General features: G+C 44.1%; 5 protein-coding genes across 5 annotated transcripts; 2 read left to right on the forward strand and 3 right to left on the reverse strand.

The window, feature by feature from the left end:
• Positions 1-452: 452 nt before the first annotated feature.
• BDV27DRAFT_158974 (uncharacterized protein) lies at positions 453-1,847 on the reverse strand (the record flags this gene model as incomplete). Its single annotated transcript, XM_032072794.1, has 3 exons — positions 453-982; positions 1,232-1,412; positions 1,548-1,847. 3 exons carry the CDS (start codon positions 1,845-1,847, stop codon positions 453-455), a joined length of 1,011 nt encoding a protein of 336 aa, XP_031926298.1.
• Positions 1,848-2,423: 576 nt separating this feature from the next.
• Positions 2,424-4,011, forward strand: BDV27DRAFT_165540 (FAD-binding oxidoreductase; the record flags this gene model as incomplete). Its single annotated transcript, XM_032073960.1, has 3 exons — positions 2,424-2,615; positions 2,670-3,825; positions 3,881-4,011. Exons 1-3 carry the CDS (start codon positions 2,478-2,480, stop codon positions 4,009-4,011), a joined length of 1,425 nt encoding a protein of 474 aa, XP_031926299.1. The 5' UTR covers positions 2,424-2,477.
• A 620-nt stretch (positions 4,012-4,631) lies between these two features.
• Positions 4,632-5,322, reverse strand: BDV27DRAFT_130207 (Hsp20/alpha crystallin family protein). The gene has a single exon (XM_032067371.1). It carries the CDS (start codon positions 4,975-4,977, stop codon positions 4,759-4,761), a length of 219 nt encoding a protein of 72 aa, XP_031926300.1. The 5' UTR covers positions 4,978-5,322; the 3' UTR covers positions 4,632-4,758.
• A 4,410-nt stretch (positions 5,323-9,732) lies between these two features.
• Positions 9,733-10,811, forward strand: BDV27DRAFT_130209 (uncharacterized protein). Its single transcript, XM_032067372.1, has one exon. It carries the CDS (start codon positions 9,979-9,981, stop codon positions 10,600-10,602), a length of 624 nt encoding a protein of 207 aa, XP_031926301.1. The 5' UTR covers positions 9,733-9,978; the 3' UTR covers positions 10,603-10,811.
• Positions 10,812-11,466: 655 nt separating this feature from the next.
• BDV27DRAFT_165544 (peroxiredoxin-like family protein) lies at positions 11,467-12,498 on the reverse strand. The gene is made up of 2 exons (XM_032073961.1): positions 12,187-12,498; positions 11,467-12,099 (listed from the first exon to the last, which is right to left on the reverse strand). The coding sequence occupies exons 1-2, from the start codon at positions 12,457-12,459 to the stop codon at positions 11,602-11,604; spliced, it is 771 nt and encodes a 256-aa protein (XP_031926302.1). The 5' UTR covers positions 12,460-12,498; the 3' UTR covers positions 11,467-11,601.
• Between the last annotated feature and the right edge of the window lie 296 nt (positions 12,499-12,794).

Below are 12,794 nucleotides of genomic sequence, written 5' to 3' on the forward strand. Positions count from 1 at the left end.
AAAAAAAAAAAAAAAAAGGAGAGAGAGGAAAAAAGTAGTTTTTTCGTTGCACTAACAGAAAAAATAAAATATTTACATATTTATGGACACGGTTCGCACCCTTTTTGGCCAACTTGGGTCGTTCCTCAGGTTCCTTGACCTTTTCAAGTATTTTCGAGTCCGAAAAGTATGTATTTTGCGGAACCTTTCCAAGGTAATGATCTCATATGGTGCTTACGGTACATATGAGGAATTTTGCTGCTACGATAATGGTTCATCTCACCCTGTCAAGTACTGAACCATTTGTTTGGCGAGAGGGTGCAAACGCACGTAGTTACCCTGACCGACCTCCAGCAGTAATGATGATCGTTGATTGTTACAAAAAGTACAATTGGAAGGAATCTAAACTACAAATAAAACCCTTAGCAGAAATATGATTTACGTTCTGAGCCAAGTATGTACGTGCCTTTTGCTCACTCAAGTTTGGAAGATGAAGAGTCATCAAGTCCACCTGACCATCCTAATTGTTGCCATTCCATCTTGAAATGCCGGGACTTAGACAGATACTTTCTCGCTATTTCCCAGTTATTTCCAAGATTCAGCACCCCCGTGTAGAAATCTTTCTTTTCGTCCTGAGGTTTGTTGAGAGGAACTTTGACTCCATCTTTGCGTAATATCTCATCAAACTTGTCCTGAAGCTGCTGGTCATGCTCTGGATCTGGATCTAGTAGCCGTTTTGGAAACATATACCACCTCCTGAACTCGCTATCGAAGGGTTGACTGGAGTCCAAAGTAAAGTTTGCCTTTTCAAGTTTGGGCAAGATGTTTTGAAATCTTCGAGAATACTCTTGAACAAGCCAATCTGGAAGAATCGAAGTCATATCCCAGTCCAGAATGCCCAATATCTCGTAGGAAGTCGGGTACAACAGAATGTTTTCCTCGTTTAACCCATGATGACAGAGATAGAACAGAGACTCTTCATCTGATGATGAAAAGATGGAAGCTAGAGCTCTGAGTTAATCCTGACAGACATCTTGGAAGTCATCGATTGTTTCCAGAAACGCTGGCTGAAGGTTGATGTCCTCTGGGCCCAGCTCCGGCGAAAGCTAGAGAACTTCCTGTCCAGTGATAACATATTCGAGCTCCAGGCCAATCTGTGCTTTCATCCAGCTCCTCGAAGATTTGAATGGGCTACGATAAGACGGCAAGAAACAGCGTCTTCCGATAAAGAACGGCATTGATACCATTTGACCAACTTTGAAGGATGGCGAGGGCAGGTCTTCAAAGTAGATCTCAAACTGCTCGGTAGCGTCCAGCAACCGTTGGCCAATGAAAAGAGATCCAATACGGTCAAACTTCTGATTCCACAATTGAGCAAAGATGCGTGCCAAATTCTCAGCCAGGCCTAGCTTGGCGTCTAACGGCATTTCTGCCTAAATTTCTCCCAGCGAGACTCCGTCGAGCATCTCAACCATGGTCCATTCATATCCTAGAATATTATCGGATGAACTGTTCCACGCAAGTATCGAAGGAACTGGTATATCGATATTTTGACGAAGAAAACTAACAGTCGCGATCTCGTTTTCTGTCACAAAGAATGGATCGACTGGTAGTTGGACCTGGAAAATAAATTTCTTCTCCAGGTTGGGGTGGCCGATAATGAAGAGTCTCTTGGTCAGTTTCTCGGCATGAAACTTCACATAGAGGTGTTGCTCCTCGTCGTAGTCATTGAGGAGGTGTTGATGCAGGACTGAGAATGCAAGTGATCGAATGCTATCTAAACTGGGTTCTCGCGGCCAAATTGGCTTCTTCGGTCTGCCATGCGTCCACCTCAAGCGGTGGACGCATGGCAGAAATCGACTAGACATGGGCAACAGAGACGGTTTATAGTTAGTTATACGAGTCATGTAATTTGCAGCCAAATAAGGTCTCGTATAGTAAGGGGGAGCAATTATTGGGTAGTACATAAGTTAAAGACCTATGGGAAGGAAAACCTTAGCCAATAAATATGTGATATTCAAAGCTAGATGGACCAACAATAAAAGTATGATTGACATGGAGGTCAGGCCGCTTGATTTAATTATTCGGGTAATATATTCTAACTAGTAGCATAATGCAAAATGGGTGAGAATCCCTGGATCTTGTGATCAAAATGGACGAGGCTAGAACAAATAAGTATGGTGATCCCCAGCCAATGTTATGATCTATCAGCGACTTTTCCACGGTACGAACTTTTACATCATTGACTCAGATAACTTATTTTCTCTTCTCATCTCATGACATAGGGTAGAGGCATTGGTAAACATCATCATCATAATAATAATAATAATAATAATAATAATAATATTAATGGTGATAGTCGTAATAACCGTAATATAAGTGGATATAAAAACCCAGACATTGGGAGAAATGGTTTCAGGCCAGCTAAAACTAGAAATACCCCACTCATACCCTGCTTACTTTATGCCACCTGTCGTCTATATTCTCTATCCCTCAGAATGCCATTCTTAAGCTACTCACGTGCGCTATTGCTTAAGAAGGAGCTACATGAAACAAATGCAGAAGTGATTACGCCGGATGATGAAAATTATGCGGAGAGCATCACCCGGTTCAGTGAGTCATGCGAGAGAGAGGCTGTAAGTGCCGTACCTGTCTTGTCGCTGATACACCACTTGCTTATACTACGTTAGGGCGCCGTAGTTCGAGTCACTTCTACTAATGAGGTGTCGAAAGTGGTTGGCTTTGCTACTAAACGACATATCCCTTTCGTCGTTCAGGGCGGCGGCTATAGCACAAGTGGAGCTTCCTCGACTCATGGCGGAATTGTGATCAGCCTGTCTAAAATGTCCAACGTTGTTGTTGACCCAGCCTCTCAAACAGTGGCTGCCCAGGCAGGTGCAACATGGAGCGATGTTGACACGGCCGCAGCCAGCTTTCAACTAGCCGTTGTTGGATGTACTGTAAACCAGACAAGTGTGGGCGGCACAGCATTGGGAGGTGGATATGGCTGGCTCACTGGACGCCACAGCCTGATAATAGATAATCTACTCAGCGTAAAAATGGTATTGGCCGATGGCAGTATCGTTATGGCATCTGGATCGGAAAATCCTGATCTTTTTTGGGCCATTCGAGGCGCAGGGCAGGATTTTGGCGTTGCCACAGAGCTTGTCTTCAGGGCCCACTCACAAAGGAATAAGGTTTTTGGAGGACTGCTATACTTTACCGTTGACAAGCTGCCCAAAATTGTGGAGTTTGCCAATCGTTTTGAGCAGCTTTCAACTGGCAACGAAGGCCTTTTTTTTGGATTCGCGGTCCCATCTCCGATGGAAGTCCTCATGATCTTTGTCATCCCATTCTACAACGGCCCAAGAGAGGAGGCGGAGAGCTTCTTCCAACCAATTCTGGCGCTAGACGCGGTTGTTAGCGAGACTAATATGATGCCTTACCCCGAAATCAATACCCTTATGAACAGAGCTGCTAGGTTTGGGGGACGCAAGAGGTTTGGTGCGACAAATGTGACTCTGCCACTGGACCTCCAATTTCTTAAGGAGTTATATACAGACTTTGACAACATTATTAATATGTATCCTCGTGTGAACGAGAGTATTGTGGTGTTTGAGTTATTGCCTTATAACCAAGTGATCAAAGTATCTAACGATGCAACCGCATTCGCGAATCGGGGGAAGTACTACAATGCCGGTTTGATGTTTTGTTGGCATCACGCCGAGCTGGACTATAAGATGCGATCCTTACAGCAGGACATGGCGCATAAAATCGGGGAACGTGCGGGTGTCGCGAGAAGTACCGAACTGGGTGATGGGGTTGGCGTCTATGCAAACTATGCTGGTGCGTATCCCACAGTAGTCGACAGATATGAGGCTAATTACCCTTGCATATTCAGGGCACGAAGTCAATTCCAAGCAGATTTTCGGTGACAACATTGCTCGGCTGCAGAAACTGAAAATTAAATATGATCCGAATAATGTCTTCCGGAAATGGCATGACATGTTTCTTCATACGAATACTAGCTAGTTTTGCTATGCTTCATTTAGCGTAAAGGGGGGCGAAAAGAGGAAGGAAAAGTTTGCCAAAGTCAACTCACACGTATATTGTATTCGATTCAATCAATTCCGCTTTAGGTCTTTTATGGGGTTGTTTTCGGTTAGGTATATGGCAGGAAGAAGGCTGAGGATGAACTGAACCAGTTTGTAGGAAACAGTGAGCATTAGCTGCTCGTTCGTTACGCATGGGTATTGATCAAAAAGAGAAAAGAAAATGACCAATATATATATATTCTGCAATATTTCAAGTATCAATCAACTATAGGATAAATCTTCCAATTTTCATATTTTCCCGAGGAGTTAGCTGGTGGTATCTTAGTTGTGGGTGAAATGTGTCCCTACCGCGCATCGAGAATCTGCCCCTTATATACAGGCTTGATCGTCGCTGTCTTATTTAATTTAATTAAAAGTCCTTTTTATAAGTACGGCCCATTCTGACCTGTGTAGAGATATCAGACTTTCATTATTTCTTTGTAGCTTTACACAGATTTACTGGCGAAGGTACCTCCACGCGATTTCAGTTGATTGAGAGAAAATATTAGAGGTTTAAGTTTCCTTTTTAAAAGAAAAGAAATTAAGCCTCATTTGTTATGATAAGAAAGCAACCCTCCCAACATTATTACAATTTGGTTTTGATGTGTTAAAAAGAAAATGACAGATTTCAAATACACTGCGAACAGAAAGAAATCAAAGGAAACAGTTAAAAAAAATTCAAACATCATTCTTCAACTGTAATCTTTTTGGTTTCCTCATGTTTCATAGTTTTGGGAACAGTAACGGTGAGGATTCCATCTCTCAGGTGAGCGTGCGTCGCATCGCGATCAACAGGTGATGGAAAACAGAATGACCGTCGGAAGTCACCCATGGAACGCTCAGAAACCCACCAGGACCCGTCCTTCTCTTCGGAAGAGTGTTCAGTATGGCCCTTGATTTGCATAATATTTGGGTCAAGATATTCAATCTCGATATCCTTTTGCTTGACGCCAGGCAGCTCTCCCTCGAGCTCATACCCTTCTTTGGTTTCTCACACATCAAAGGTTGGCGTGAATGTACAAGAACGAAGGTTACCGAGGCCCTTATTCGATAAGAAATTGTCGTAGTCTTCGAGCATACGGCCAAGGCTCGAAGGACTTCTGTGAAAGAAGGGTGTCAAGGATATGGCTCTGTAATTCGATGCTCTTGGAAATTCGGTAGTAAATAATCTTTGTCCTGGGCTTGATGCTAAAGGAATCGCCTTAGACAAGAGCACGAGTAATCTACAACAAGGTAGCATTGGTTAATATGTGCTGAAACTTGCGCACTCTGTAGTAATGCCTAGAACTTCGTGGAATGACCAATCTTTTCAATTAGGTGCGAAGTCCACCAATCGATAGGAATAATGTCAATATTACATCATGAACTACTACCTATAGTGGTTTACTGAGTTTGCATTCCATGGGAAATTTCCTAGCACTGGAATTATCCGCTGTGGAATCCCCAATTGAATCATACGCCAAGTAAAATCTGGTGATACTGGTTTATGTGTACATATAGAGAGGAAATCATTTTTACCAGTCTGTGAAAAAGCATAACGGACTAGAGCACTATAGAATAAGCATGTGATTAAGATCGAGCAGGAGGCTTGCTAGAATTTAGGTGCGGTGTCAAGCTTGCATCATGAACTACATCAGCTGTAGACCTCCTGATCAATCTGATGATTTCATGATATTTGACTTCACCCTGTCACGCAGGACGTCTGGATCGTGTATAGACTCACCATCGTAAGCCTTTGGCTGCTAGTCCCGTTTTTAAACTGACTATTTTGATAAATTTTCCTATTTCTGTAATTACAACAGCCTATCAGAAGTTCACAAATGCATTTGACCAGCAATCAGTTTTGCCCTTTCAGTGGCGTATTTTCCATATAAAGTTTTATCTCATGTCGACATCGCAGACTTTGGACAAAAGTCAATGATAGGTTGTTCTGTGCTATACTGAAAATAAATCTTAAAAGTCAATCTCAAAGAATTTGCATAGCTGCTAGCGATAGTCTCTCACTTTCCAATTCCTCAGTCTTGATCACACTGACCAGGTAATTCATCCAGTAGGCCGAACATCAGGCTAACTTTATAGCCAGAAGGACCCCCTTCTTTCCCTAACAAAATAAGACTGACAGGGGACTATTGTACACTATTGAAAAGGCAACGGATATAGACTCCGACGTCGCCGTTCGGCCACCGAGTTGTCTATGCACAGCGGGCAAGGTATACGATACAGTCATCATGCAGAGTCATCATCGGATCTGTGACACCTAGTTCAATCTAAGATGCGCTGTGGGCTTAATCATATTGATAAACTCGATTTCCTGAACGCGTATCCTGAGGCCCATACAGAGGCCTTTAGCAGCAGCAATATTTATAGTGCTTTTAGAGCTCCTGGCCTAGTTTCTCTATCTCCTGAGTGTGTTCTATCTCAGCTGACAGTCCAGCTTAAGACCCCTATACCTCCGGGTAGTAGACCCAACAGCCGGGGCAGCTCAGCGCCTAAAACACCTCATACAGTCAGACAGCTGGAGAAGTCAGAATCTAGCTTTAAAAAGCTGCTTAACAATCGGTATTGCAGTCCCGATCGGCCTATTAAAGCTCGCCTAAATGAAATAATAAAAGGCATTGAACAAGCCTTCCATAATACAACGACATTGAAATATCAGCTTGAGCGAAATCAGGCTGAAAACGAAAGGCGGATTAAAAGGCTAAAGTACTCTACTAAACAGATTACTTTTGAAGAAGGCATATTAGTATCTGAAGCCCGAATTCTTGTAGAGCGCCGAATTCAGGCAAATGAAGGCATACAGACAGATAGGGTTTTGCCTACTGAATCGACTCCTAGGCGTGCCCTATTTAGATGTTCTGGCTGTGGTATAGACTGCCATAAAATTATACACTGCCCGAATTGATAGAACTATTCATTTTTTATATAGGAGTCTGAATTCATGGTGTTTTGACTATTTTTATTTCTTATATCGGAGCAGGGGTGGCCGCTCGTTTACCGATTAGGTTAGCATCTTGTTTTACAGATAACTCATGGGGGCAGGCTGAATGGGAAAGCGCGCTAACCTAGGAAAGTTTTTGATCAATATGAGAGGCATCTTAAGAACAGCTAATTTATGGTCACTTGGGTAATGTCTTCGCGTTGACTTTTGGGACCTATACGAAGGGCAGCTTCATACAACAGTTTTGCCGGATTTTGAAGGGGAATCGTAAAAGTTGATTTAGGAGCCGGGAAACTTGGTCGCTCGGCCATGGGTTAGTGAACCTTATTTACCCCACCAGAGACTCGGCTTTCATATGACTGGTACATTTACAGTCATGCCACTATATTACCTTAGTAGCTAAAGACTGATCTGTCATCATACAAGAATGTACTTGCCTACGTATATCGTTGATGGACTACAATAACTTAGGATATTCTTAGCGAGAAGACGCGTGTATTGCCTTAAAGATTTTCTGCACCGATTACTTGAAATTCTCACCCTACTAAACAAAAATAATAGCATTGTGTTCTAGTTTCACCTAGCTTTGCAAACCATACTTAGCAGAACCTCTATGGAAAAATTATATCTCCTTGGAACGCCCTCAAAGGACATTGGGGTTTGCAAAACACCCTGATGTTGGAAAAACACAAAAGAACGTGAGCCTTCGCCTGGTGCACATGACAACCGACTGGATAAAGAATAGTTCTGCAAAAGTGTACAAATATCATGTTTTTTTAACATAGCTGCAGAACAGCAGAAAGTCCGTCCACTTTGCCAATCCACTAGTTGAGGTCCAATCCTTTGAACCCTATGATCGAGCACGCTCAGTATCTCAAGGCGAGGAAAAGCCAGAAAGTGATATCTGCTTCGGTCAATTGGATAATATCTCCAATATGAATTCGAGTAACATACGATGGACCATGGTGTGTCCTGATCTCGGAATGCAGCAAAGGCTCCAAGGCCTAGTTCACTTAGTAGAAATTGCTCTACTGGGGGATAACAAAACAGTTCAAGGAATTGTTGAAGTCGCAAACATTGCATATGAGAAAGCTGTTACAGCAAGATTTTCATTTGACAGTTGGGGGCCTATTTACTATACTGCAGCCGTCTATGTGGGAAAGTCCGATCGAGTTGACGAGGACTATGATCAATTCAGATTTGATAACTCTGGATGGCCGGCAAAACAGCGCTTCCATAACGCTACAACTCTGTGTTTGTTATAAGGTTCTTGGAAATCAGTACTGCGACAATAACTGTGCCCAAAACTACAAAGTCATCTTTAGTACCAAGTTTCAAACAGTATGAGAGGTTCTTTAATGGCAATGGTTCTTTTGAATTGAAAGCACATCAGTGGAACTTATTTTATATTACGAATAAAACTGTCATTGCCAACCACGCTAACAGATTATGCATTCATTCTAGCTACATTTTGTGCGTCAGTAAAAATAGAATTGTATGATAACGGGTGGCTACAATTCACCACTGAAGTCCTCACGAGACCAACAACCGCTAAGGAGCCATGGGAAAGACCCCACATTGCATTACCTGACCCTCGGCTTTGGCCATGAAGCATACTACATGGCCCCATAAAAGAAAAAATAAAAATGGACTTATCCCCATTTATGGCGGATCATGACTCAACACCCTTGGCTGCACTTCCTTGGCCGAAATCTTATATGATAAAGCCTGAAATTCCTACTTTGATGAATTGTCCCGCACCCGACCCAAAACCCGCTAGGTTTAGGCCTCCCCGACCCTCTGGAATCGTTCAAATATGGGCCACTACATGGTAGACCAGCGAAGAAAGTTAAAGATGCGTTCTCTGGTAGAACGATGTTGAGAATGTCAATGAAATTCATATTTGCAGTCTCAAACCCCTGAGTTATCTTTGTTGTCATTTTGGCAAGTATATCAGGGTTAGACTTAATGACATAGTGCTATCGGGTATGCAACTTATATACGGTGCTGCAAATATCCGGTTCAGGGTTCACTTCCGGACCTCGGTCCGCCAGATCACCACATAACTAATTATACATGACATATGAGGAAGCTAGGTGCCCTTACCAAGCTAGTGTATAGCTATGGGTATCATTGTTTACGCTAATGTACGTACCCGAGAGCACCAGCAGGTTCATGGAATTCTACGATATTCCCACTTGGCAATAGTGGACCAGGAGGTGTGAACTCAGTCGATCAATCTCTAGCTAACTTTACGTGATTCGGCTGACACAAGAATTCAGTTCTGTTGCCTCATTCACCCGCGAAACGGAGAGTACATAAGAAGCACAAGATATCTGACTCAATCCCCCCTCCTTCAGGACCACAGCAACAGACCCTCAATCTGGGAAGCTCTGCACATACTTGTCCATTCCCTGGGTAACGAGAGTCTTGGTGTCCGATGATTCTTGGAACTGGACAATGTCGCTGCATGAGGTCGTTTGGGCCAGTCTCAAGAAGGAGGGGGCCTGGCCTTCTCTATCAATCGTCTAGGGAACTCTAATATAATCTTTTCAAACAGTCCTTGGATAAGTGGGCACAGACGTCGAATTGCGAAACATTGACCCAAAAATGATAGATAATATCAGGTGACGCAGCGCGCGACGCGCGATGCCGAACACTCTTGCAATACGCGTGTAGGAGAGCCATCTTATTGGCTGCTTTTTCTCGACACAGACAGGCAACCGCTTTGAGTGGAAACACGTTTCCGTATCCACAAAAACTACACCATCTCTGATAAGTGGTGTGTTCGACTTCGACCTGGCTTGAACCAATGAAGATCCCGCCATGTCAATGACAGCAAAGTCCAAGCTCCACACGTAGTTAATTACACGAGGCGACGTTAAATGAAATCATGCGTCCAGGATGCTGATCTTTCATGGAGATTAACGTCCCTCTCCGAACAGCTCATGGGTCGAACCATCTTCCATGAACCCAAACCACCGTATAACCATGAAGCTCCAAAATATCTTTTTCTCACTCATCATTGCATTGATCCCAATATCTAGTACAGCACAAAGATCTGTCCTTCACCCGAAGTCTAGCTTTAAATCCTCACGAACGAACGCTGAAAACCATCCCAGCAGCCCCGGCTCAAGCGCATCTTGCGCCCATCCAGCCCCTAACACCTGTACATTCTACTCAACCTGCCTCGAACGGGTCTACCACTGCGGACCGACCGGCTACCCTCTTGCCTTCGGCAAAAAGTACTGCACCAAGACCCTCAAATATCGGTCCTTTCTCTCCCCCTCTGGCCAATCATGGAGCACGAATGCCATGCTCTGTCTCCAGGAACAGTTTGTGCCTCTCTTGTCTGTACCAGCTAATGAGCAGACGGATTGTGTCCAGCTGGAGAAAGATGCCATTGCCACACATGCCGGCTGCTTCGTGCGGAATGGGATCTGTTCCCTTGGTTTGCAGGATTGGGAGGTGATTGTAGGGATCATTTGGCCCGCATTGTTTTCGGATTGGCGTACTTGGGTCAGTGCTGGAGAAACGGCGGAGGAGTGTGTTGGCTTTAAGGCATGGCTGGTGCTTAAGCAGTTACTTTAGCTTAAGAGACACAGGAAGTACTCCTGACTTACAAGCGTTGTGGAAATAAGTGGAAGGCATTTTAGTAGGGAGCGAACCCCGGTAGGCAGATATGAAGTATTTTTCTCATCACCGCTTCAACTGGCTGTTGCCCGTTGATCCTCAACTATAATCTACCTATCGTAATAAATCGACACGATTTTTCAAGTATTTCGAATCCTTTTTGAGTGGTCAGTTGCCTTCAAGAGGTGGTTATGGACACAGAGATCTCATTGAACAGAAATTCCTCTTGGAAAGAGAAACGCAAATCTGTCTCGATCATGACGACTATCCTATTCAGCTCTTTCACTATTGGCCGCTCGGATGTCAATCATTCTGACAAACACTCACTTCAGGTGCCATGTTTTGACACAGAACTTGCCGGTTATCATCTGGCTGATTTTACACCATAAAGGCGATCTCCCGGCCGCGCTCCTACACGTCTCTAGAATCAATCAAGATCCCGTGGGGTCGTTCTAGGGTATTGAGAACTACAAATATTAAGCAGATGGTGAACTCGGAAAGTCTGTTGACGGTGCATCGTGGTGTAGGTGCGGACATGTTGGATGGGTGGTATAGCTGTAACTGGAAGGTTGTTGTCGCAATTTCAGCATCGATCAGAGAATTTCTCAACCAGCATGCGACCCGCGGAGTATTTAGGTGAATTAATGGAGGATGTACTGCCTGATGTCTGAATGCGACTTGTGCTACTGCTTCGTGTTTTCCATGGGTGTGCTTCTTACGGAGGTCCTCAGTCAAATAAGGAGTAACTCATTATATTGACTATGATCGCATCTTGCTTGCGACAACGTTCATTGAACGCTTTTATGTTCATCATCATCATCAGGAGCCTGCTTGAAGAGACCACATATAGCGGCCAGTAAGAGTCAAAGTTTTCGTTCCTTATCACTGACATTTGAACGTTAACAAACCGAACCAAGTCCACGCCTTTGCCTGAGACCATATTAACAATATACAACTTTAATTTGGAACATTCTTCTGATCAATACCCAAAACCCGCATAAGGTCAGGGATTTCAGTATGATCTCGAGTCGTTTCCATCCGATAGCACCACGTTACTTGCTTTTCTTGCTCACCAGTTATCTCTGCGTTAATATCAAGCGGTTCGAACAGGAATTCTCCCCCATTCTGCTTGTACCATCCGCCCTTGTGTGCTAAACCTGATGGTATATGCTTCATGGCCTGAAACATTGATTCACCAACAATGCGAGCCATGCCCTTGCGAATATAGCCTGGCTGACTGCCAAGGGCGGAGGAGCACATCATGTCGAGGTCCTGATACAGCTGCCTAGTGGGGTCCGCGTAGATTGGGAATTGGCAGTTGGTTTCTTTCCCATACATCTCGATCAGGGCCGGATCTCCGCAGCCAATGATGACCACTGATGTCCTTTTTGCCAGGGGTTCCAGGGTTCCAGGGGTGATGGATGCGGACAACGTCCGGAGGAACTCTTGGCAGCTCTGTGAATATCTGTAAGTGAGGTCTTCTTCCATTGAATCTCCTTCATTTGGAGGGTAGCTGGAAGAATACAGAATGTTTGAACATACGCCGCAGAAAAAGTGTCGGACGAAGATCACCAGCACCCGTTGGGCTACACCGGGCCCAGAATAAAGGCTCTTGAACGGATGAGACTTGCCATGTCGATCCAGTACAGAGTAGTCTTGGATCTTGCGCAGTATTTCTGCTGATGGAGGCTGGTCATTGGCCTGGACCTCTCCTTGGAAGTCTTGCAGGTTTTCTGTAGGAAGTTGTTGATCACTGCCACTGGTAGCGTCAACAGCCATCCTGGGCTCGGCTGTGGATGGTGGGTTGGCGGGCATGGCTTACGGTGACTTTCAATAACCAAGGCTGGATGTATAGTATAGAGGAATATCGTACCAGGATCACCAGAGCTTCTAGTCTGACACTGGGGGTGCAGGAAAGGGCAGAGAAAATGGCGTTTGGTGCGTAAGCTGACTTGATATACAAAACCCCACATGACCCCCACCATAAATATACGAGGTAGGGTGCCTTAAGATCGTATATACTCGACGACCTGGCTTAATGCAATACGCTAAAATTTCTAATTCTAACTGTCTTCTAGATTTAATTCTAGACAATCCCACATAGCTATTTCTTGTCACCACAACTCTATGATATGTTCATCCATACAGAG

The sequence above is a fragment of the Aspergillus caelatus genome (assembly GCF_009193585.1).
Source record: "Aspergillus caelatus strain CBS 763.97 unplaced genomic scaffold BDV27scaffold_119, whole genome shotgun sequence".
Lineage (NCBI taxonomy): Eukaryota > Fungi > Ascomycota > Eurotiomycetes > Eurotiales > Aspergillaceae > Aspergillus > Aspergillus caelatus.